The sequence below is a fragment of the Spodoptera frugiperda genome, chromosome 27 (assembly GCF_023101765.2).
Source record: "Spodoptera frugiperda isolate SF20-4 chromosome 27, AGI-APGP_CSIRO_Sfru_2.0, whole genome shotgun sequence".
In the NCBI taxonomy this organism is placed as follows: Eukaryota; Metazoa; Arthropoda; class Insecta; order Lepidoptera; family Noctuidae; genus Spodoptera; species Spodoptera frugiperda.
In genome coordinates, this window is record NC_064238.1 from 7,615,505 (window position 1) to 7,636,544 (window position 21,040).

Consider the following 21,040-nt stretch of genomic DNA (forward strand, 5'->3'; position numbering starts at 1 on the left):
GAATGATCGCACTGAAATGTTCAGTGAACACATTGAGTCAATGGAACCGACGCCTCTTTGCGTCGGGCTAGATTGCTTCGTTCATCTCAAACTTTATTTAATATGACAGCGCCGATGAATTTACACGAGGATAATATTATAATCAAATTCTGCATTTTTCTTTCAGTTTGATATATTATGAAAATTTACTTAACATTAATTGGAGCCCAGACGACTCCAAGGTTTAAACTAACGAAACAAAATTTAAACAAAATGTTCACAATTTCGGAAAGTTGTAGGACTCGCAATAATAAATTTAAATTAAACGGCTGTGTTAATCGCCTCAAAGTGTAATTTATTCCTTTATCTATTTAATTATAAATCACGGATAACGAACCCCTTTTAGGTTAGCTTAAGTTTATTGTTTGGTACGCAACCCTAAAATGTGAAAGTTCGGATATTTGTGGGTTTCCGTCTCGGTAACGACTAAACAAGTTTAAGTATATGAAACATTACGAAAAGTATTTTGGAGTAAATGCCATTTATGCGTTGGTAGAAAATTGTAAGGAAATTAAATCTAAACTTAATGAATACTTAACGCAAAGCAGTAATTAAGTCATTTGGATGGTTTTAGCGTTGCAACATTGTAAATTTGTACAACGTCTGCTCCTGAGGCAGTGCTATCTAGATCAGTAATTAGGTACATTGTTCCTCTGTCTTGAGAATAGCTCACAGCAGAGAGAAATGTTTCTTAGACAAATTCATTTAGCCACGTTTCGTCTTGACGAAGATACATAGATTTAATTAAAAATATACCTTCAAAATTAGATATTTACCTGCTACAAACAAATAACTATTTTGTTGATAATAAATTATAGTTCAAATTGCGTTGGAGAGTTTCAATGGTATTTTAGTTAATGTGTATATTTTGCAATATGCTTAGATATTGAAGCAACCTACTTAACTAAATCTCATTTCATTGCACAGTCCAGGTAAATTAACTTGCCCTTTCTAAAGGTTGACGTCAACTTGTGTGGGTGCTCTATAATAGTAGTCTAAGAGTAAACACGTATGAAACTAAATGATGAAGAATATGAGTACACTTTAGCGGTATTAAGTTGAGTCAAGTGAATAACACTACTACAACGTCTAAAATAAGAGTTATCAATGAAAATCTTATTATTAGTTCGTTCTTCTATTTATATTGGTTGGTTTATTCGAGCCGGCCAATCAGAGTACAGAATGCGCTCTCGTTTCGATTACTTTAAACGTAAGCAAACTTATACTAAGGGTACTGTATTAATTAAGATAGATTACAAGTTTTATTATTCATACGAAGTGGTCATTACTAAAGTTGTTAGACTTTATGAGTAACAAAAGTTTAATGGAACTTTTTGCGAACGATGTACAAAGAATTTACTGCTTAACATTACCGGCGATGAATGATTAAGGTATCATCGGTGTATTAACATTTTATCTTAAGTGACATTTTCATACTGTCACATTTTTGAAATCTCTTACAAATACAATTCGAAACCCCGATATCTATAAGGTAACCAGAACTATCGAACGCAACACTGCGTCGAACGAAAATTATATGCATAAGTTTCAATATTTATTCATAGAGATATCACATTATGTTGAATCAAACAATCACGACAGATCCCGCTCAGGAAGGGATAAGTAATCTATTTGTATCTCTGGAGGGTATCTCACGTTGACCTGAATACCAAATTTAATTCGTAGATTAGATACCTTTTGGTGTGCTAGTCGTTGGCCAAAGGTGACGTCACGTGATTTGAACTTTTTTAAATAAATTGGACAAGCATTAATTAATACCTACTTACAATTTTTACGTAAATATGTATCAACTCTATTTTCTACTGAGGCAAAAGCAGGTTGTACGTCACAAGGCAAAACGCATAGTATTTACAGCTATAAAATGGATTAAACCAGTGTACTGTGAAATCAAAAGATTCTTAAGTTTCGCTTACCTTCACTTGGTCCTGTTCTCCAGCGTATTCGATGTTTTGGAATATAGTCCAGGTGTAGCGCCTGCGCACCTCCATCCGAGCCAAGTATCTGCGGTACCACTGCTGGATCAAGATGGCTGCCTTCATTGCTGAAACAATTTAAGATAATGAATACTTTGTGTCGGAGGAAAAAAGTCCATATTCGATTGCTTTCGACTTTAAAATATCTTCTCAACTTTATCGAATCTAGATAAGCTTAAGGATTGAGTGTAATTCCATTGGACCGTCGAAATATCACATTTGAAATCTCGAATCGTCGCTCAATGTGAAAACAAAGCGTTAATGTGATTGGAAAAGCGTCAACTACTTTTCCATGATGACCGTATAAAAACCGAATTTATTTCAGCTAGTTCTTGCAATTTTACGCGCGTGCCAAATTGTGTCCTATGCTATTGGCGTAAAGTGTAAATTGCAATAACGGTGTCATGAACAGAATTGATTCTAAAAAAAACATGATTGATGGACTTTTCTCTGATTTTATTATCAGAAGTAGTAACTAAAACTAGAAATAATAAAAGAAACCACTCAAATAAGGAGGGAAGGACAATTGATTGAAGGGTGAATAAGGAAAACCACTTATAAGCAAACAAAAATATCTAAGTAAATGTTGATTTACGAACGATGAGTGGTTGTTTACACATATGTTTTACATACAGAAGAAACTCTTGATTTCTCGGAACACAATACGTCGGAAAATGGATCCACAAAAAATTGCAATACAACAAAACATTTCCGTTGGTTTATTATTAGCGGAACCAGCGCAAATTGATTATTTCGGATGTATGGGAACGATAACAGCTGATACTATTATTTATTTTTTTGTGTTGCCAAATTACTTTCAGCAGGCAAACTTTGGCAATAGACGACTACGAAAATGAATCTGGAGAATTAAAAAGAAGAAGAAGAATATTATTTGCACAAACATTTCTGTAATTGTACTTGATAGATAAACAAACCTAAAATGACAAACCTCCTTAATTCTATGCATTCCTGGTACTCCTGTGACATGATACACGAAGTTACAGACTATTTAGTATTCATTAATTGAATAACAAAGTAAATAAATTCTTATATGACTAGGGCACGTGAACATGCAAGTTGATCTTGTTCTAAATAAGTTATCAGCGATGCGTAACACAACATTAATTAAGTCTATCTAGTGTCTGCAGACTAAGTACTTGAGTTAGATACCCTAAACAAGTACCTACCTAACTATGATATAAGCTGTTAAGCTGTCTATACGTTGGTACTACGTTTTGATGTCCTTTTCATAGCCAACCTCAGTTGATTACTGAAGTTCATTGATTAGCTTTCTCTAATTGCTAATCGACCTAAATAAAACTACATAGTTTATCTTTATCTTTTTTTTTCGTTGGGAAATTGGGTCATTATAGTACTATCTGATGGTCTGTTTACAATGTTGTTATTGATTTTTTTCATTTGAATGTTTCCATAAAACCTGTGAATTTCAATTTTAAAACATGCAACACAGGTTAAATATTAAATGATTTGAATACTAGGTTAGTTGATAAAATAAATATTATTCAGTTTATGACTATGATATTGTCGGCTTATTCATTCGGAATATGTTAATATGTAGGTAGATACCAGTATGTTTAAATTAATAAACAAATTATTTGAGTCTCTAATAACGAACACGTACGAAGCAATAATTTACTTAAACGAAGCTCTCATCACAATCTCAAGTGGCGTCAAGTCGGCTTAGTAATAATCAGAGCGCAACACATGTGTGTTTAGAGACACCCTCTACATATTGCTGAGGCAGAGCCTCACAGCCTCCGCTGCGGTGTCAACCGTCATCTTGCCGAACACAGCCCCATATATATATTCCAAATTCTGAATTGCAAATTCGCAAACCAATTTCGATCGTATTTTTATCGACGGTCGTATCCAAGGATAGGACTTATTACACCCCCAATATTATGTAGAACATCATTGTAAATAAGTTATATCCAAGTTGTAACAAGTGAGTACGGTCACCCGCACCTAGGTACGAGAATAGAATCACGAAAATAGCTCTTATTGCTATGGAATAAAATCCGTGAATTTGTTTGAGAAAAGTTTTATCTAGAATCCTTTTATAGGGATACATCAAAAGCTTGTACGTTGGCGAACATTTATACAATTATCGTAAGATATTAGGCGAGCCCGCATGAAGTTATCTCGCGATAAGTGCCGCTGTAGCAGAGTGCTACATTACTCCGTACAATACTAATGTTCGTGTAGGGAGGCCAGCGAACCGTTTTTATCTCTATACACTACACAAGGGACTAAGAAATGGAAGAATAGATAACAGTTAACCGAACTTGGGATGAAGTATATTACTGTTTTGTTATGGTACTATCATTTTGCTTCCTTCATTCATAGTGATAATAGTAATCAAAGTCGTAATGCCTTTTTATTACACTCTTGTTGTGCTCATCTGGATCTATTCAACAGGCTTTGCGTAGTAATAATTTATCTGGGACCTGATTACCTATGTCCTAAAACTGCAACCTTTCTTCTCTCATTTCTCTTTTTCTACCCATCAATTATCCGCGTGTGTGATGGATGAAGTTCATGATTTGCATAGTTACTCATATATTATCTCACTCAGTCTAAAGTGCTTTAATTTAATTGAATAACTAATCCCTTTGAAGTGCAGTCCGGTATGCAGTAGTTCTGAGAACATTTATTAGGTCAGACTAGGTATTGATTAAACGAAAATAAATTCGGGGCTCTGAATAACTTGTAAGGTTGACCAGAAACGTCGCTCTTCATAAATTATTTTATGTTTTATGCAGTATGATTTATGTATCATATTTTAATGTAGGTATTAATTATTATTTATCAGTAGACAACACTGTCATTTAATATCTTTATTTCTATTTAGTCATTATTTTCATATTTCCAAAAAAAGTAATAAACCTTTAAAGAAATCATTAATACAAATTTTGTCTGCTACAAAATTACTACTCATGAAGGTCATTATACATAAATCGAAGCCATTTAGGTGTCTGCAATAAATGTTTTTAAAAACAAACTGAAAGTAATTTTAAACAACTGCCAATCATATTGACAAACGAGTAAAAATATAACACAAAAAAGATTTGCATTTCGTCTGCGTGAATAGCATTTTCTGCGGTGCGCTGGCTCTTAGTCTAGAATTGTAGACTTAGCCCAAAAAATAGTCTAGACATTACATTACTACACAAACACAAGTCTGCGTTCTGACAATTCATCAATGAAAGAGAAATATTAATGATTTTTTTGCTAAGCCGTTTTTGCTATGTCATTGACTCATTTATTTGAGGGTCATAAGGACTATCTCAGGAGTTAGTACAAGGAGGAGAGTAAAAAGCTGTGACTAATCATCTCTGTCTACTTGTACCCTTACTAAACGTAAGATAAGGGATAGCCCATACCTTCAGAAGAAATAGTCGACCTTCCTATGACAGATGTTCCAGACAGGTCAAAATAAACCTACGAAGTGGGATGAGGGCTAAATACTAATAAAGAAGAAAATGTTGATGTATTGTAAATGTATGCAAAACACAGAAAAATTGAGTGAAAATAATTGTTAGCTAAAAATTGATAAATATGTATTTAATCAATGATGATACGCACTTGAGAAGTAAACACTCTATGGCTCGAGACTTGTAAAGATAAATCGTTGTGATAATACAATAGTTTACGGAAATAATAACTGAAAATAAATACTATACTTACTAAGGCAAGCCAGTATTATAGGTTACCTATTTTTTGTCAGTTATAAGGCCCGTGTATATCGACATCCCACTACTAGAAACAAGTCACACTGAGAGCAATGTCCAATACCCGCTATAACAAAGACTTGCAAATCTAGCTACTCGATGATAATTAGCAGCAGCAGTCATGCTATTGACAAATCCTACAATTTTACAAGCAATTGTAAAATTTTCACATAGTATTAATAAACACACAAAATTAATGAACTAGATACAACCTACACGTGGTTCTCAAGTCTCAACAAAATCTTTAAATACCATGTTAATGTTAATCTAATATCCAAACTTAATTAAGATCCTTTACCTAATAATAACTAAGTTTATGTGAAGGATGTGGAATTTGATACAAGAGTAAACAATTCGACCTTAGACGAAGATGAGGCTGGGATAGTGTACATTACTAGTTACGGGGAAAATATTGTGAGAATATGGAGAAATATTAGCTTTAATGGTAATATGGGCTATGGTGGGCTGTTATACATATAATAGTCTTCTAAGAAAGAGACTTCTCTCTTTCTTAGAAGACTCTAATATAAATAGGGAAAAGACTCGTTCTCTGTTACATCGAACTAAACTGGCTTAACTGGTGAAGAGAAGGTTTAAAAACCGACATGTGCCTCTACCTCTATCTATAATATCTCCAAGCAATAAAAGGCCTGATGTTTTTCAAAAGCTCCTTAGAAAATAAACTACTTTTGATCAAGTGTTCTATGGGAAAACTGTCGAACTATTGAACTGAACTACTCGCCGATAAAGCAAAGGGATTTAGTAAAAGGATAAATGCAAACACAAACTCAAAGTAAAAGGATTTGAACTGTCGGAAACGTTTTTTCTGTGAGTCAATCAGCACTTGAATACATAATCATATATAGTTTTATTTTGAATCTATGTATATTTCTTGGTTAAATTGTAGTATATGAACTGGACAATTTAAGAATGACTTATGAACATTTACGCCCGAATACTCAAATGCTACTCAATTTTAAGTTACTTAAATATCGTGCTATCCCTGTCATTTTATAAAGAATTGATAGTGACAGAACTACATTTGAGAGCGTCTTAAAATTGAGTAGCGTTTGAGTATTCGGGCATTAGACAATCAAATTATCTGCTACGTAAAGCACATGAAGTTTTACTACGAGTAGGTTATATATAGTTACATTCAAAGTCAAACACACAGTAAATAAATCCGACAACATATAATAAACAAACCACTTTTACAATAAACTAGTCACAAGCCTGTCACTGAACATTAAAGTTAAAAGCTTAACACGTTACAGATAAGATAATTAAGTACTGAACTAATGTTATTAACTTAGAGCATTTTTCTAAAGTATAATCACGGCCCTTGATACCTGCGATAGGCCAGCGATATGCGATCAGGTGACAGAACAGGCATAATCGGTAAAATGTAGGTCAATGTATAACGTGTATGTAAAGCTAGCCATGTCCATATCATTAGCTAACCAGAATTACATGCACCGGAAAATTATATCTAATTGATTTGCATTAAGTAACGTGTTTTTGGTATTTACTTACATGGTTGATAAAAACTTAAGCATTAAGTTAAATGGTTTTAAATAAATGTCGATGTTTACAAATGTAAACATAGTTCACATAATCAAATTAATCATTGTAGACTCTTTATACACCATTTGTTTTCTACATAGGTACATAACAGACAAATATTTAGCATGTTCAGGATCCAAAACCTTATGTAATTAGTGAGAATTTAGAAATAACGCCCCCAATACTTTGCAATCGACTTAAGTACCGTCCAATACTTTAGATCCAGCTATCCAGTTAACGACCACTAATGAGCCTGTTATATAATCTCTGCACCAACAATGTCTGACGTAACCGATACAAAGCAGATGTAAATAAAACACATTCAACAAAGAAGAAGTTCCTCAAAAATATCAATCATAGTTCCCTTTTATGGCAACACAACCAGAAATTCTTTACACGTAACGCACAAATTCTTTGTATATATTCTCTAACAAAACACAATAGTAACCTACTTATATGATTTTTCCTAACCCAAAGAGCCGTAAAGCAATATTGCAGAATGTTGCCCCACTCATGGAAAAGCGGGATACAATTTACCATTTGTCATGTTCAACCCTTTCAACGCTATGGTATGGTATGTTTGTAAAAGCAATCCGCCGTAATCAATGTAGTTATAGGGTTCATTATGAGCTTGCGATACTGTGCTAGTCTCGACGTAATCTTGGAAAATATTAAAAGAGAGACGGAGGACTAAGTTTCCATTTCATGTTGTATCTACCTCAAAGAGTCTATTCATACAGTACAGGCAAAGTTTTTCTCGTGACATGGTCTACTTTAAAAATAAGTATTTATTTGAATATTTTATTATGTGTGACGTTGCGACATAAATACTGTTTTATTGTACATAATATTAAGGTTCAAGTTTATAGATTACGATGTTTGCTAGTCAAATTAATCACGTTGTTGCTGTTGACATCATGTGTACGACAATAAATAAGTAGAATATTGTCACCCATAACTAATATCTACGTACCTTCGGTATGATAGTGTGATATGATCACACAAGAAAATAAAGAAAAAATATCTCTCGTAGGTACAAATAATATGAGAAGCAGTTCATGCATCGTTGGGCCCTTCTGAAGTAACGACACAAAGTAAAAGAATACGAACTTATACGGGCTGGTTCGATATGTAAGTGAATATTTTTACTCTTTTCAGAAAATACGACGCAGACAAAGAAAGTCTTCAAATAGTAAAATGGGGGCAAAAGCGTTAACGAGACCGCAGAGCAGTGCCCTACAAGGCCCAATAACCTGTTCCCCTATGTTTGACATCGATGTAGACAACCTATAAATATAGAACGCGGGTTATACACACAGCTGAATGAAACCTTAACTGTCGCCTGAGCCCTTTGCTTGCTGTTTATTAATAGGTAAGACTGAGATCCAATTTACGTTAGTCAACCTTGACAATATACGCTTGTATTGTGAATAAATCTCGTAAACAAACACGTAGATTGGTGTCTATTGAATGTTCTGTATTTGTTCTAGCCTCCTTATACAGTTATCCGTAGTTAGAATTCTAGGTATTGGTATTAGCAGGTACTTTAAAATTGTGCAGCGTAGAATTTTGTGGCCAGATTCTATTGAATTGATTAAATTTTATACACACTCAAATATTTCATGGGTCGTAAAAACACACCAAAGGAAAAGTTTTAAAAAACATCAGGCCCTTATTCTGTTCCGAGATCTTACTTATTCAATGACCGTAAAGCTGAACGTGCGGGTGAAAAGGGATCTATGCGAAAATAGTCTTATTTTCCACTCTTTACAAAGTCGAGACGTGAATACGTTAGTCTCACAAAGATTTAAATATGAATAATGTAAAACAATATGTGAATCTCAAAATTTATATCAACTGGCTATTGTTGGGAGACGTCATTTTTCAGTTTTACTGTCATCCAAGTATGTCCCCGAACTTTCTATAATTTATTATTTGCACACAAGGTTGTACTCGAGAACTTTACTGCTCAAGGCGAGATTTATAAATTATGTATCCACTTACTTCTCTCCGCCTTAGTCATGCTGACGTCATCTCTCCTCCAAAATCTAAGGAAAGGGGCGAGGGCTTTGATGGTACATTCCCCATTAAGCACTCTCTTGCCAAGCCGCTTGGGCACCTCTTGTTCTATTTCAGAACTTCGGCATGACGAGGAGTCGTCTCCCTGGGAGCGAGGCCGGCGCCCCCCACGGAAGCTGACGCAGCCACATCCTTCAGCGAGTGAAAACATAGTGGGACTTTTGTCCTTCCTATAATTCTTCTTATCTTTCCGCTGGCGCGTACATCTTGGTGCTGTCTGCCGCGACTTAGGAATGGTTACTGGTGTCTTCTTCAAACACAGCAGTGACACGCGTTACCATGGCCCAGTCCTCCCGACTGGTGAGATCTGTAACAAGAGGAGCACTCATTAATATCCCGTGTTAAAAGTGGATACAAAATGTAACTTAGCTAATGGAATGAAAAGACAAGTTAACCCTTAAAATAATGATCATACTTAATTAGCACTCTGACGAATTAATGTGAACCGTTTTGTTCTGTTTTATGGACAACCGCCGTACAAGGTCGTAATTATTTATGTAAACGCTGTAATTAAACACCTATGTTAATAAAATATAAGTAATTAAGGCCCAACGCGTGGCTCGTAACGAATTATCCTTTTAAAAGCTCACTTAAACTTTCTACATTCGCACTTTGAAACGAAAGAGAAGTTAGTTTAGGATTCTACGCAATGCAAAGGGTTCTTTGTCTCGAAACAAAAAAAGTCTGCTTATATTTTTGATTCCTTTTCACTGTTTAGAACAAAAATAGAAAATGTTTAAATATTTAAATTCCTGTTCTTAGCACGTAGGTGTTATAAATTGAAGTTGAGATTGCTACCCCGGGTCGCAGCGTGGGAGAAATCAAAATATAAATCCTTTACATAATTCTCAATTGTACAAGTTGCGTCTGAGTGACAATTTAAACCAAATTATTATTTGTAAACGCACTAGACACTCTCCACCCTTGTATAAAGACAATAGGGAATTCTATTTGCGTTTATCTGTGTCTTAAATTTTAAATCAAGGCAAGACAAAACATCTTGAAAATTTATGGACGCCCCTAAGTCTTGGATCCATTGAGTTTATTATGAATGAAGGAAGGAACTTTAGAATGGCATAGGTCAGTCAGAAACACAATGGGTGACACTTGATTAATGGTCGGCAGAATACCATCGTTTGAACCATAGCTTTGTGTATCATTCTGTAATCATTATTTAGGTATCAGTGACCCGGAACGAACAACTGACTTGTTCATTCAAGAATTTTGTCTACAAATTGTAGGATGGATTGAGATGGACTGGGATTGTTAGGCCGGCAACGCACTTGTAACGCCTCTGTTGTTTCGGGTTTCCATGGGCAGCGGTGATTGCTTACCATCAGGTGATCCGTCTGCTCGTTTACTGGCTATATCTATAAGTCATATTTGTCTTTGTATCTTTTTATTTTTATGGTTGATATTTGCAAAATAAAGACTTTTGTATCATATTTGCAGAGATATAATACACACTTGATATTATTTACCAAGCTTATGCTCATATGTGTTGTCTTTGTTCTGGGTGTGACTCTCAGAGTAAAGTGACCCTTGTGAATGTGGACCTTTCACAACATCGCAAGACTTCTTAACAATGTATAAAGGATACCTCGAAGCGATTGATCTGAAATGATAACAATCATCTATGACACTTTACGTCGAGTGTCCGAATATTCTTATTGAAGATTTGATAATTTTTTTTTAATAATAAATATTGTTTCTAGTTTGTACCCTAGAAGTGATGATCGAAAGCGAACTAATCTGGTCTAAGAATAATTCCCTAATCGGATCAGAAAGGACAAAATCACAATTCTCTAGATATTCCAAGCGAACCCACGTACTTTTATAACCAAGTTCAGTCAATAATAGGAAATGAGAGGAACACAGACAACACAGTGTACCGGACAAACCAAAACGACCTTTAACCTATCAAACACTGTTTATATATTTGTTTAGGATATCTTGGGACCCAAGACAACTCGTAAGGTAGGTAGCATCGATTGTTTTGTCTCTATTTCGGACACCTTAAAGTGCATTTTCCCTTGACCTGTTTTCCACAGAACTAAATTTACGATGCCAATATTATGTATAAAGTCGTAACTGTTGATAACTTAGTGTAAGCGACTTAAATATCTCAAAACTTTTGCACATCCTGAAAAACAGGTAAAGCTAAACAACGTACAGTAAACAGAAGTATGAAAAGAATAAAAGCTATTTTCGTGTAACAATTGTCATATCTCGTTAACAGCATTTCCTTGATTACATATAGGAAATAACAACAGTCACCGTGTAATTAATTAAAGAAAATTCGACCTTACATTACAGGTAGACCGCAATCATGATTGCGTTGCGGTTAATGTAATTACCGCATATGTAATAATTCATACAAGCCCCTTTGTTGCGAACCTCAATTCCTGTTTTGTGGCCAATTTTCATTTTCACGAAGTGATAACAATCATCTTTGTATTACAGTGTTTTAATTAAGCACTTATCTTTACTTAAAAAGTGTTGCTTTACATCGAATTTATGAGATCCGCTTCTTATGCATGAGTGGTTCAAAACCTACCAACCTTCCGAGTTATATGTACTTTCTAAGATAATTTAGACACCATTGACTAACGGTGAAGAAAAACATTGTGAGGGAAGCTGGGCTTATAATTTCTCAGTATAAGTTGGAAATCGCCATCCCGAATTGAGCAAACGTGGTGATTAATGCTCAAACCTTCTCCGTGTGAGAAGAGACCTTTGGCCAGCAGTGGTCACTTATAGGCTGATGATGTCACATTGAATACTTACTTAAACAGGAATTAGTAAGTATACTTTTTTATATATTTTTTTTATTTATTGAACTCTTTATGCACATGAATGTGTACATACGTGGGCTTAATGCCGTAGGCATTTACTACCAGCCAAACCCTTACTTCAATAAACTATAAACTAATAAAAACTACAAATGTTGCTCTACCCTGAAATAAATGTATATTGAATATTGAATACGTAAGCTTTCAGCCACTAATGAAACCAGTTATTCACTGTCCATTTTCACCCATCATATAAAATTGATTACCTCATCTCTATTCCATGTGGCGATTTTAATCAAATAATGGCTACTTTATAGCTTTAACGTCAACGTAGCTCATAAAATAGCCAAAAATAGGGCAATCACAAAAAAGGTTGCTCTTCGTATTGGCTTTATCTGAGACTGCCGGTTTGAATGTCGGTCATGAGCCCGATTTACTTTTATTTCCCTCGAGTTTTTATCTTATACGAATATGTGGTGTTTTACCGGAATACATACATTTTCGTCCTTTTCTTACATTTCACTAATATTCGAACAATATGTACAGTGATGTACGAAGCAAATGGTTCCATATTCTCAGAAAAATATGTAAATGGTGGCATAAAAATCGATCAACTAGAAGATTTTTAAACAAATGTGCTGGAATAGTATCGGTACAAAATAAGTTGAGCCAGTTTATTGAAACAAGAAAAGCGATACCGCGGTGGTTTACTTTGAACAATATAACGTGAGCTGAACGAAAATCTGGGGCACGGCAGTGCCCCGCCAAGTCGAGCAAAAAAAAAGCGGCACGGCCGTACCATCCTTTTCTCGAAGCAATTCGGGCCTTTTTCGACCCCCTATAATTCGGTTGTGGATAAAGCAAGAAACCTGAATCTTCAGTAACTAATCCGGCATTGTATAAACACGGAATATTTAAAATTTCAGTCAATTTGAACCAGTAGTTTAAGAATGACAACTTGTTAAAGTTTCTTAATTTTGTCACTCACTGACTCACCGATCATCAAAAGTCCAAGGCACTTCTAGCAGACTTAGAAGCTTCATATTTGGAATACATATAGAGTTTAGTGTCTTAATCATGGGAAAACTTAAATATTTTGTAATTTCGGTCCAGTTTTCCAAATACACCAACTGCATCAATAACTTTGTAATCCCATATAAATATATGGGATTACAAAGTTATTTATGCAGTTGGTGGTTGGTGGTGGTTATAAATTTAATAGGTGTAGATAGGTACCTACCATATGAGGCAAGGGAGGGGGTATAGGGTGGGTAAGGGTGTGTTTAGCCCATGAAACTGAACAACATTATTACTTGTAAAATGGTCGACGTAATGAAAAACACATGATTGGACATGTCTTGAAGTACGAAAATCTAATAAAACAATATATTATAATTTAAATCTGTTATATATAAATTGTTAGCGCGACTAGCCTCCTTACAGACAGACTGGCCTCTATTTTAAAGTCTTTAACAAAATTAGTTAGAAGTAGATGGTATCAAAAAGAAAGGCTCTACAAAAAGAAGTGAGATCCCATCAAAAACATCCTGTAAAAAACCCAAGTCTCGCAGCTCAGTCTTTCTACCGTCAAAAGTTGTGAGATCCATGTAATACCAAGTCGGTTAATCTATTTAGTGTCTACTTGAAGGACCTTCTGTCTTAAGTTATTACATAAGTTATTATCATGCCAATATTAAAAATATTTAACGTTTTAAACAAATAGATCGACTTGGACATCGCATGAAAACAAAATGAATATTACAATATTATATTAGATTCTTTAGTCTCTCGCGCCTCACGCGATTGAAACTCTCGTTCCTGTTGGTCGCTGGCCCGTCGTGCTGTGTAGTGTGATACATACTAATAATCAAATCAAGCGATGTCCAAGTCGATCTATTTGTTTAAAACGTTAAATATTTTTAATATTGGCATGATAATAACTTATGTAATAACTTAAGACAGAAGGTCCTTCAAGACACTAAATAGATTAACCGACTTGGTATTACATGGATCTCACAACTTTTGACGGTAGAAAGACTGAGCTGCGAGACTTGGGTTTTTTACAGGATGTTTTTGATGGGATAGGCTTTACTGGTTACATTGCACCAAATTGCAATAAAGCCCCGCGGTTGGCGTTGCAGCGAGTGCCCTCAATTTCAATGCCCATTCAACTGGCTTTGTACTAGCATACCGTATTCATAATACAATACATTGAGTCTTCTAACTATAATAACGTTTTTAATAACACATATCACTTATTATCTAATGGAGTTGACACATTTACTACCTAGTCATGATAATCCCTTGTGATAGAACGAAAGCCTATCGCCAAACTTCAGGCACTAATCCAAACTTCGTGCTACAGAAAATTGTGGAATGGAAAACCCCAACACGACCATGTTAGTCCCGGAAATCGATCCCTTGGACGAATCGAACCATCGAATGGTTCCGTACACTTGCGGTTACGACTCCTAAACTAACAAAGTTTCTAAGCTCTTAATCATGTTTGCTCATACATACAGGATTACAAGTAACAGAAATATACTTTTTCATCTATTACGGCCGTCAGATAGAATGAAATGTCAAGATCAAGGTCACCTTTCATCCTAAGGCGTATAGGTTGTTTTTCTGATCCCAATAAATCTGATTTGAACAAGAATAAATATGGAACGCATTTGGTATCTCGTTACAAATTGCTTAGACATTGATAAATGTGTAAAAACCTTGTGAATTCACACTTAATAGGGTATCGTACACATCGCGTCAACAAATTAAATTGAAACGGGTCAACCCCCGCCGCAATCCCGGGATCTTCGTTGGTTATCCCGAAATGAATATAAATGGAGATAAAATAAACAGAAATGTAAGTGCTCTTATTATTTACGAATATATTAAGCTTCTTTTAGATTATTTGAACACTGCTATCGTAAAGCTAAATTGGTTAGCTAACTCAAGTGTTAAACCTAACATAAAGTTATACTTATTTCATTTCGAAGTGTTATAGGTACAGGGCTTTATATTGTACTTGTAGCGTCATGAAAAATATTACAGAATCACCCGCTATAATATCTCTACACGGGACACGTATCCAAACTCCGTGTAACGAGTAAAAATAAATAAACGAAATGTGAAAGGTAAAGATTATCTTGTTTCTTTATATCAAAGCTTATTGTAATAATTTCTTAATATAACGAATAAATAAATAACAATATCAGTGCTTATTAATAGCCGTTTGCTCATCAGTCCTCTGAGGCGAAAAATGTAATGGCATTTTATTAAATCTAGCCACTGAGCAATAATAGAGTCCATATGTCATCAGTCTGCCTCATCCACAGGGAGCGTTGCAAAGATAATTTAGTCAGTGTTCTCATTAAACCATCTCACGCACCGAAAAGCAAATAGAGCCCTTGTTCACAACGTAAAACGTAGCAAACGATTGTGACGTGATTCGCAATCAAAATTACTTGCTATCCTCGCTGTACAACCCGCAGCTTCGCAACCTTTCTCGCGAATCGAGTCGAACAAAGATAGCGACATTACTCACGGACTTTTTAACTTAAGCCAAAGATCGAGCGCGGTAGTTAGAATCATAAATGAGAGACCCTTTTTCACTGCGCGTGATACAAAAGATTAGACGATGTATGGCTATGTAGCTGAATAGGACGAGAAAGTACTTTCGGCAGCTGTAACAATAAATCTACACCCACGATTCTACATTTTTTATGAAAAAGTTGATTACTCGCTGTCGGATTTTAGTCTCCTCCGCCAAGCAATATTAATCTCGGCTTTCGTCAGGATACGCAGTTTCCGGACCCTGTCTTAAAACCAGTTTAATATAATAATTAATTTTAATATAACATTGTAATAAAATGAAGTAACACTTGGTTTTAGACGTTAACGTAATATTAAGATTTTGCTGAGCTAAGATTCTGCGCTCGTCAGAGTGAACGGAGACGTTTTATTAAATCAGCCGTTTCTAGCTCGTCAAAGTTGATGCGGTCTCGCCCGATCATTGATATAATTTACACGAAGTGACTTCTCAAACCTTAAATTAAGTTATTTGAACATTCAGAACTATAAATCGTATTACAGCTAACATTGCAGCTTTCTGTGCAATCATAATCATAAAAACTACGTTTGACATCGCTCATCCAGTAATAAATGAGCTGCGTAAAATGCTGACAATTATTGCTTTATGAAGTCATTCGCAATTCGTTTAACAGTGCATCATTAAATAGCTTGTTACAGATACAAAGAACAGTTAATTACTTAGTGGAAAGGTCAACAGTAACATTTTTCATACACATAAACTTTTAAAGTAGGTACTTCAGTAATAAAAACTAAGCTCTCTAAGTAATCAATGTCTTCCGGAGCTGCGGACTACCTAGCGGGTTTACCGGGGCTCCGGCTTGAAAAGCAGGAGTAGGAACAGGGTGATTTTTAGTCAGTAAGAGTCTGGCACTCCCTCTCGCCTCGCCTAAGGCGAGAGAAGTAATTGGATGATTTTCCCCCTTAAAAAAATTAATCAATGTCTGATCATAGACTTGTCCACTGTCAACATAAGAAACGAAAACGTGATTATAACTAAAACCAAACATTTAAAATTAAATGAAGGGTGCTATACATTCGTGTCTAAGACTTCAACGGGTAATAGTTGTAAGGATATTTATAATTTCAACCTAGACCTGTGACTCAGCAATAGTGAATGTGTTTGCTGAAAAACAAAAACACGTTCACGGAATCACTTGTATTCGCAGTATTTCAAATGTGTTTCAAAGAACTAATGTTTGTTTGTGTCCGAGGTGAATGTAGCTCATTGGCACACCCTGGTGAGTGGCGACCGTCTATTTAAATACCAGAACCAAGTCCCCGTATAATTGTGCACCATAAAGCGAGATTACTACTCGTAAACTAGCCTAAAATATGCTCTGCGACCGTTGTGTTGGCATGTCACGGTAATGCACAGGCTACCCCACGAACTAACTGTGATTATATGTATGTACCTACTTCCTATATCTACATCTGTAGGTACATCCAGGGATCAAATCGAGCGTAGTCACAAAATACCGCAGCGTCCCCGTAACTTGCCTGCCTGGAATAAAGTAGTGAATTTGGGCAACGTCAAGGAAACGATGGCCATAACCTCTGTTGCCGTTACGTCCTTATATAAAAGCGAATTCTTCCACTAAAACTCGGGTTAAGGTCAGGTAGAGTTATGTGAATTGGTAGGGGACTGATGGAGGAAATGTCACATCATGGTCCCTACTACGGTCACTTTTTGTTATACATTCTTTATGAGTTTAGTGTCACTTTCAAAAGTAATGGAAAATCTCACTAATGTATTAAGATCACGTGATTCAATGTTCCCTAAATACATCCATGAATGAACAGAACTCGTACTACATATACCTAAGAAGTAAGACGATACCGCGCGGTATGACGCCAACTCATATTATTTTCGTTACAGACATAAATAATTACAGTAGTAACAAAAATATTTTGATTCCCTACGTCCTAATGTGGATCAAAACAAAACGTAGACGAAACCTAACAGTTTCAAGGACTACCAAAAGGATTAAACATAAGTATACAATTTACAATGACAAAAGAACGGAGCTACAATACCGAGAACCGAGACAATACAAGGGATAACCTAATAAAAGGCGTAATAGGCGATAAAAGCTCGATATAAAAGCGAACAGACTAAAGTGAACAATTTCACATTTGTAATACACGAACATGTACTATACAATACAATCTATGTAGCATTATAATCTTTAAATAAATACATTTATTTCTATATCAATTTTCCATTCAATACAACTCCAAAACAGATTTTATAGTTTTGTAGATTTAAAATTATTATACTGTGTGATATTTTAATGCAAAGAGCTTCTTAGTAAATAAATATTGAATGTGATAATCACTATAACAAAGTTTAAATATATAAACTTACATACTTAAAACTCCTCTGTAACTAGAAAACATTAGGATTAGATTCACTTCCCACACTTTACTGTTCACTACCATACCGACTGCAACTGCAATATAAACCACACAAGGTATTTAGACCTGTCAAAAAACAACGTGATCACACACTAATTTATCACACAATAATCCACAAAGATTACTTTTTCGTGTAATTAATGTGGTGGACATTACAAACAGATAAAACACGACACGAGCGATCACCACCGAACAATATCACAATCATTAATTGTTTTTCCTTCGAACAGAGAAAATACTTTTGTTTGTACTTGTTATTTATTGATGTAAGTTTCCCTTTCTCTCTCTATTATATTGTTATTCATTTATTGGCACTCGATTCGATATCAATAGTAGGCCACTCGAGAACTATTTAGATCCATTACGATGCGTCCGAAATTAGAGAACGTTTCCATTGCAATGACTATGCATTAGTGCATGATCCTCTAAAAATGTTTTAGAATAGTTACTACGTACTATGACTAATCTTGTCTATACATAGTGTCCTAAAGATACGCTTGAATCCGATTTTTCTAGTATTCACAGCGATATCCCAATGTAACATACAGTACAACAGTAACAGTACCATTCGTATACCTGAAACCATCCAAGGGAACAATGAATCTCGTACGCTACGCAACAGTCGTACGGGCACATTTACACAGAATCTTAAGTTATTGATGCTCTGTTGAATACATTGCTTGTCACCTTCGGTATTCTCGGCTCACACGCGTCATTAAATCATACATGTAAAGCGTCGTAAACATCATAGACAGACACCCTTGTAAAATTCACGTAGCCGACAGGTGTATCCGCAATCAATCATTCACAAAATCTTTCCACAAGTACCTTAGTTTCCCAAACAAAGGTACGATAATGTTTTACTAGTACTAATATTAGTGTTACTAAAATAACACTCATTCAAGAACTGTAATGATTCATATCACATCCACTGCCAGTGTTACTTAGTATTCATATTCCGATGAATGAAAATACATCGCACATTAAGTCCATGAATCATTTAACGTTGTAAATGTAAAAGGGACATTACCTTACCACTATCAGAAGGCGATGAAATATGAATAAGTCAACCGAATTTAAGTTGTAAAGTATTTTAGCTAGAAACCTTAGAATACCTAAATGCTAAAAGTCAACTCAATGGATGTTGTAACATTTTGTAGAATAAATGCAACGTCACGAAATAATAGCTTCATACACTCGTCCCTGGCAGTTGATTCCCAATAACAAATTGTAGCACTTACACGTACCTACAAAACATGTTTATATCACGCAAATTCCCCGGAGTTTTTAAGCGTCAGCGTGGTGGGGTACACAACGCTGAATTTGTACACAAAGCCTGTGGGTGTGTGCTACATCGGAGCTTTTATGATACATTTTATCACAATCATCATTTATCTTCACGACATGTCTCGTTGGAAAACAGAAGACGGCACGATATCAGAATTATGGAAGACAAACGATATCTATTTATAAAAGTTATCCTCTATTTCGGTGACCCACAATACTTCATTATAGAAGAAACTATGCAGGGTACGCAACTGCGGTATAAATCCTTTTTATGGTAATCCGTTCAACCGATTCAGTATGAAACTCCTCAAACAAACAAAATTTCCCTGTTTACTCTACGTGTCCACTGTTATTGTTGGCGTGGCGTATCGAATAGCATTCGTGTTTCCAGAACGCACAAATGCATCTGGATTATGTCATATTTTATAGTAAGTAAATTCATTGAAGGTTAATTTGTTTCGGATAAATCAATTTAAGTCTTATTAATTCCATCAAATGGTTTAAATTGTTTTACACCGTTTAAGAGTTATCGAACACATATATACATAGTAAGTGGTTGTGTAGGTTTTTAACTCCATTGCTCTAATTGCTAACCCTTGTGTTGCGTCAGGTCGGGTTAGCAAACGTGACACGGAGACAAAAGGGCTTATGTTCCGCTCTTCCACACGTTTATAAATAGCTCTATCTACATTCGTGTGTTCGGTGTGAGCTAACAAAAATGCTTTTGTGGTCGGACCGACTATCAGTTTTTCTACCGAAGTTGTTTTGCTTAAAATTGATGTCTATTGCCAAAATGAATCAGCTCCAGTTCAAGAATTATAATTCGTCTTCGTCGGATAAGATTCCTATCCATCAAAACATCGTGAAGTTCCCCTATAAATAGATATCACTCCGTTCCTCCGACCATAAAGTTTCAGCAAACAATAAACAGAGCCCTGTTTTGACGATTCCCTTTAGAAAACTTTTATGGGGAGGCCATTAGATGAGTCAAATGGTAAAGTCTTTTTAAGTTTTCCCACTCTACGATCCCGAAAGATAAATATTTTTGAAGGGATTTTTATTTAGATGACGTCATTCATGTTCAAATGCGAGAGGGTTAGAGATGCTCTTATTTACTTTAATATCAAAGAACATGAATAATAGTAATGTTTTATTTAATGAAGTGGACAAAATACAAAATGGGCAACCTCAGTTTTCGCATAATAATGATAGGTAATATAGGCTGAAAACCGTTACCCACACCTCGCATAATTTCAAACTTAATCCTACCACTGAACATTTCACAATCGGACTACCCAAAACGATTTGGTCCGACCGGGTCGGCGGGCACTTAAGACATGCCAATTTAGGACTTCAAACTTGTGGTCACACTGGCAACTAATACTCGTAAATCACTGTATTAATTTGTTAGTCCGATTAGTTTACATAAACTCATTATAAACTTAATAAACCACAGGTGCTTATTAAGCAACCTTATATGTACAGTGAGCCTATAAATCCAATATTGTCTTTTTCAAAATTAGAATAA

The 21,040-nt window shown here is 35.3% G+C and overlaps 1 protein-coding gene across 2 annotated transcripts in view; it reads right to left on the reverse strand.

The window, feature by feature from the left end:
• Nucleotides 1-21,040, reverse strand: part of LOC118263309 (serine/threonine-protein phosphatase rdgC) — a 72,106-nt gene that overhangs the window by 27,413 nt on the left and 23,653 nt on the right. For both annotated transcript variants that reach the window (XM_050705181.1, XM_035575219.2), the window contains 2 exons: nucleotides 9,353-9,734; nucleotides 1,974-2,101 (listed from right to left, as the gene is read on the reverse strand). In XM_050705181.1, coding sequence (XP_050561138.1) covers nucleotides 1,974-2,101; nucleotides 9,353-9,578 — 354 coding nt within the window. In that variant the 5' untranslated portion in view covers nucleotides 9,579-9,734. The remainder of the gene's footprint in view (nucleotides 1-1,973; nucleotides 2,102-9,352; nucleotides 9,735-21,040) is intronic.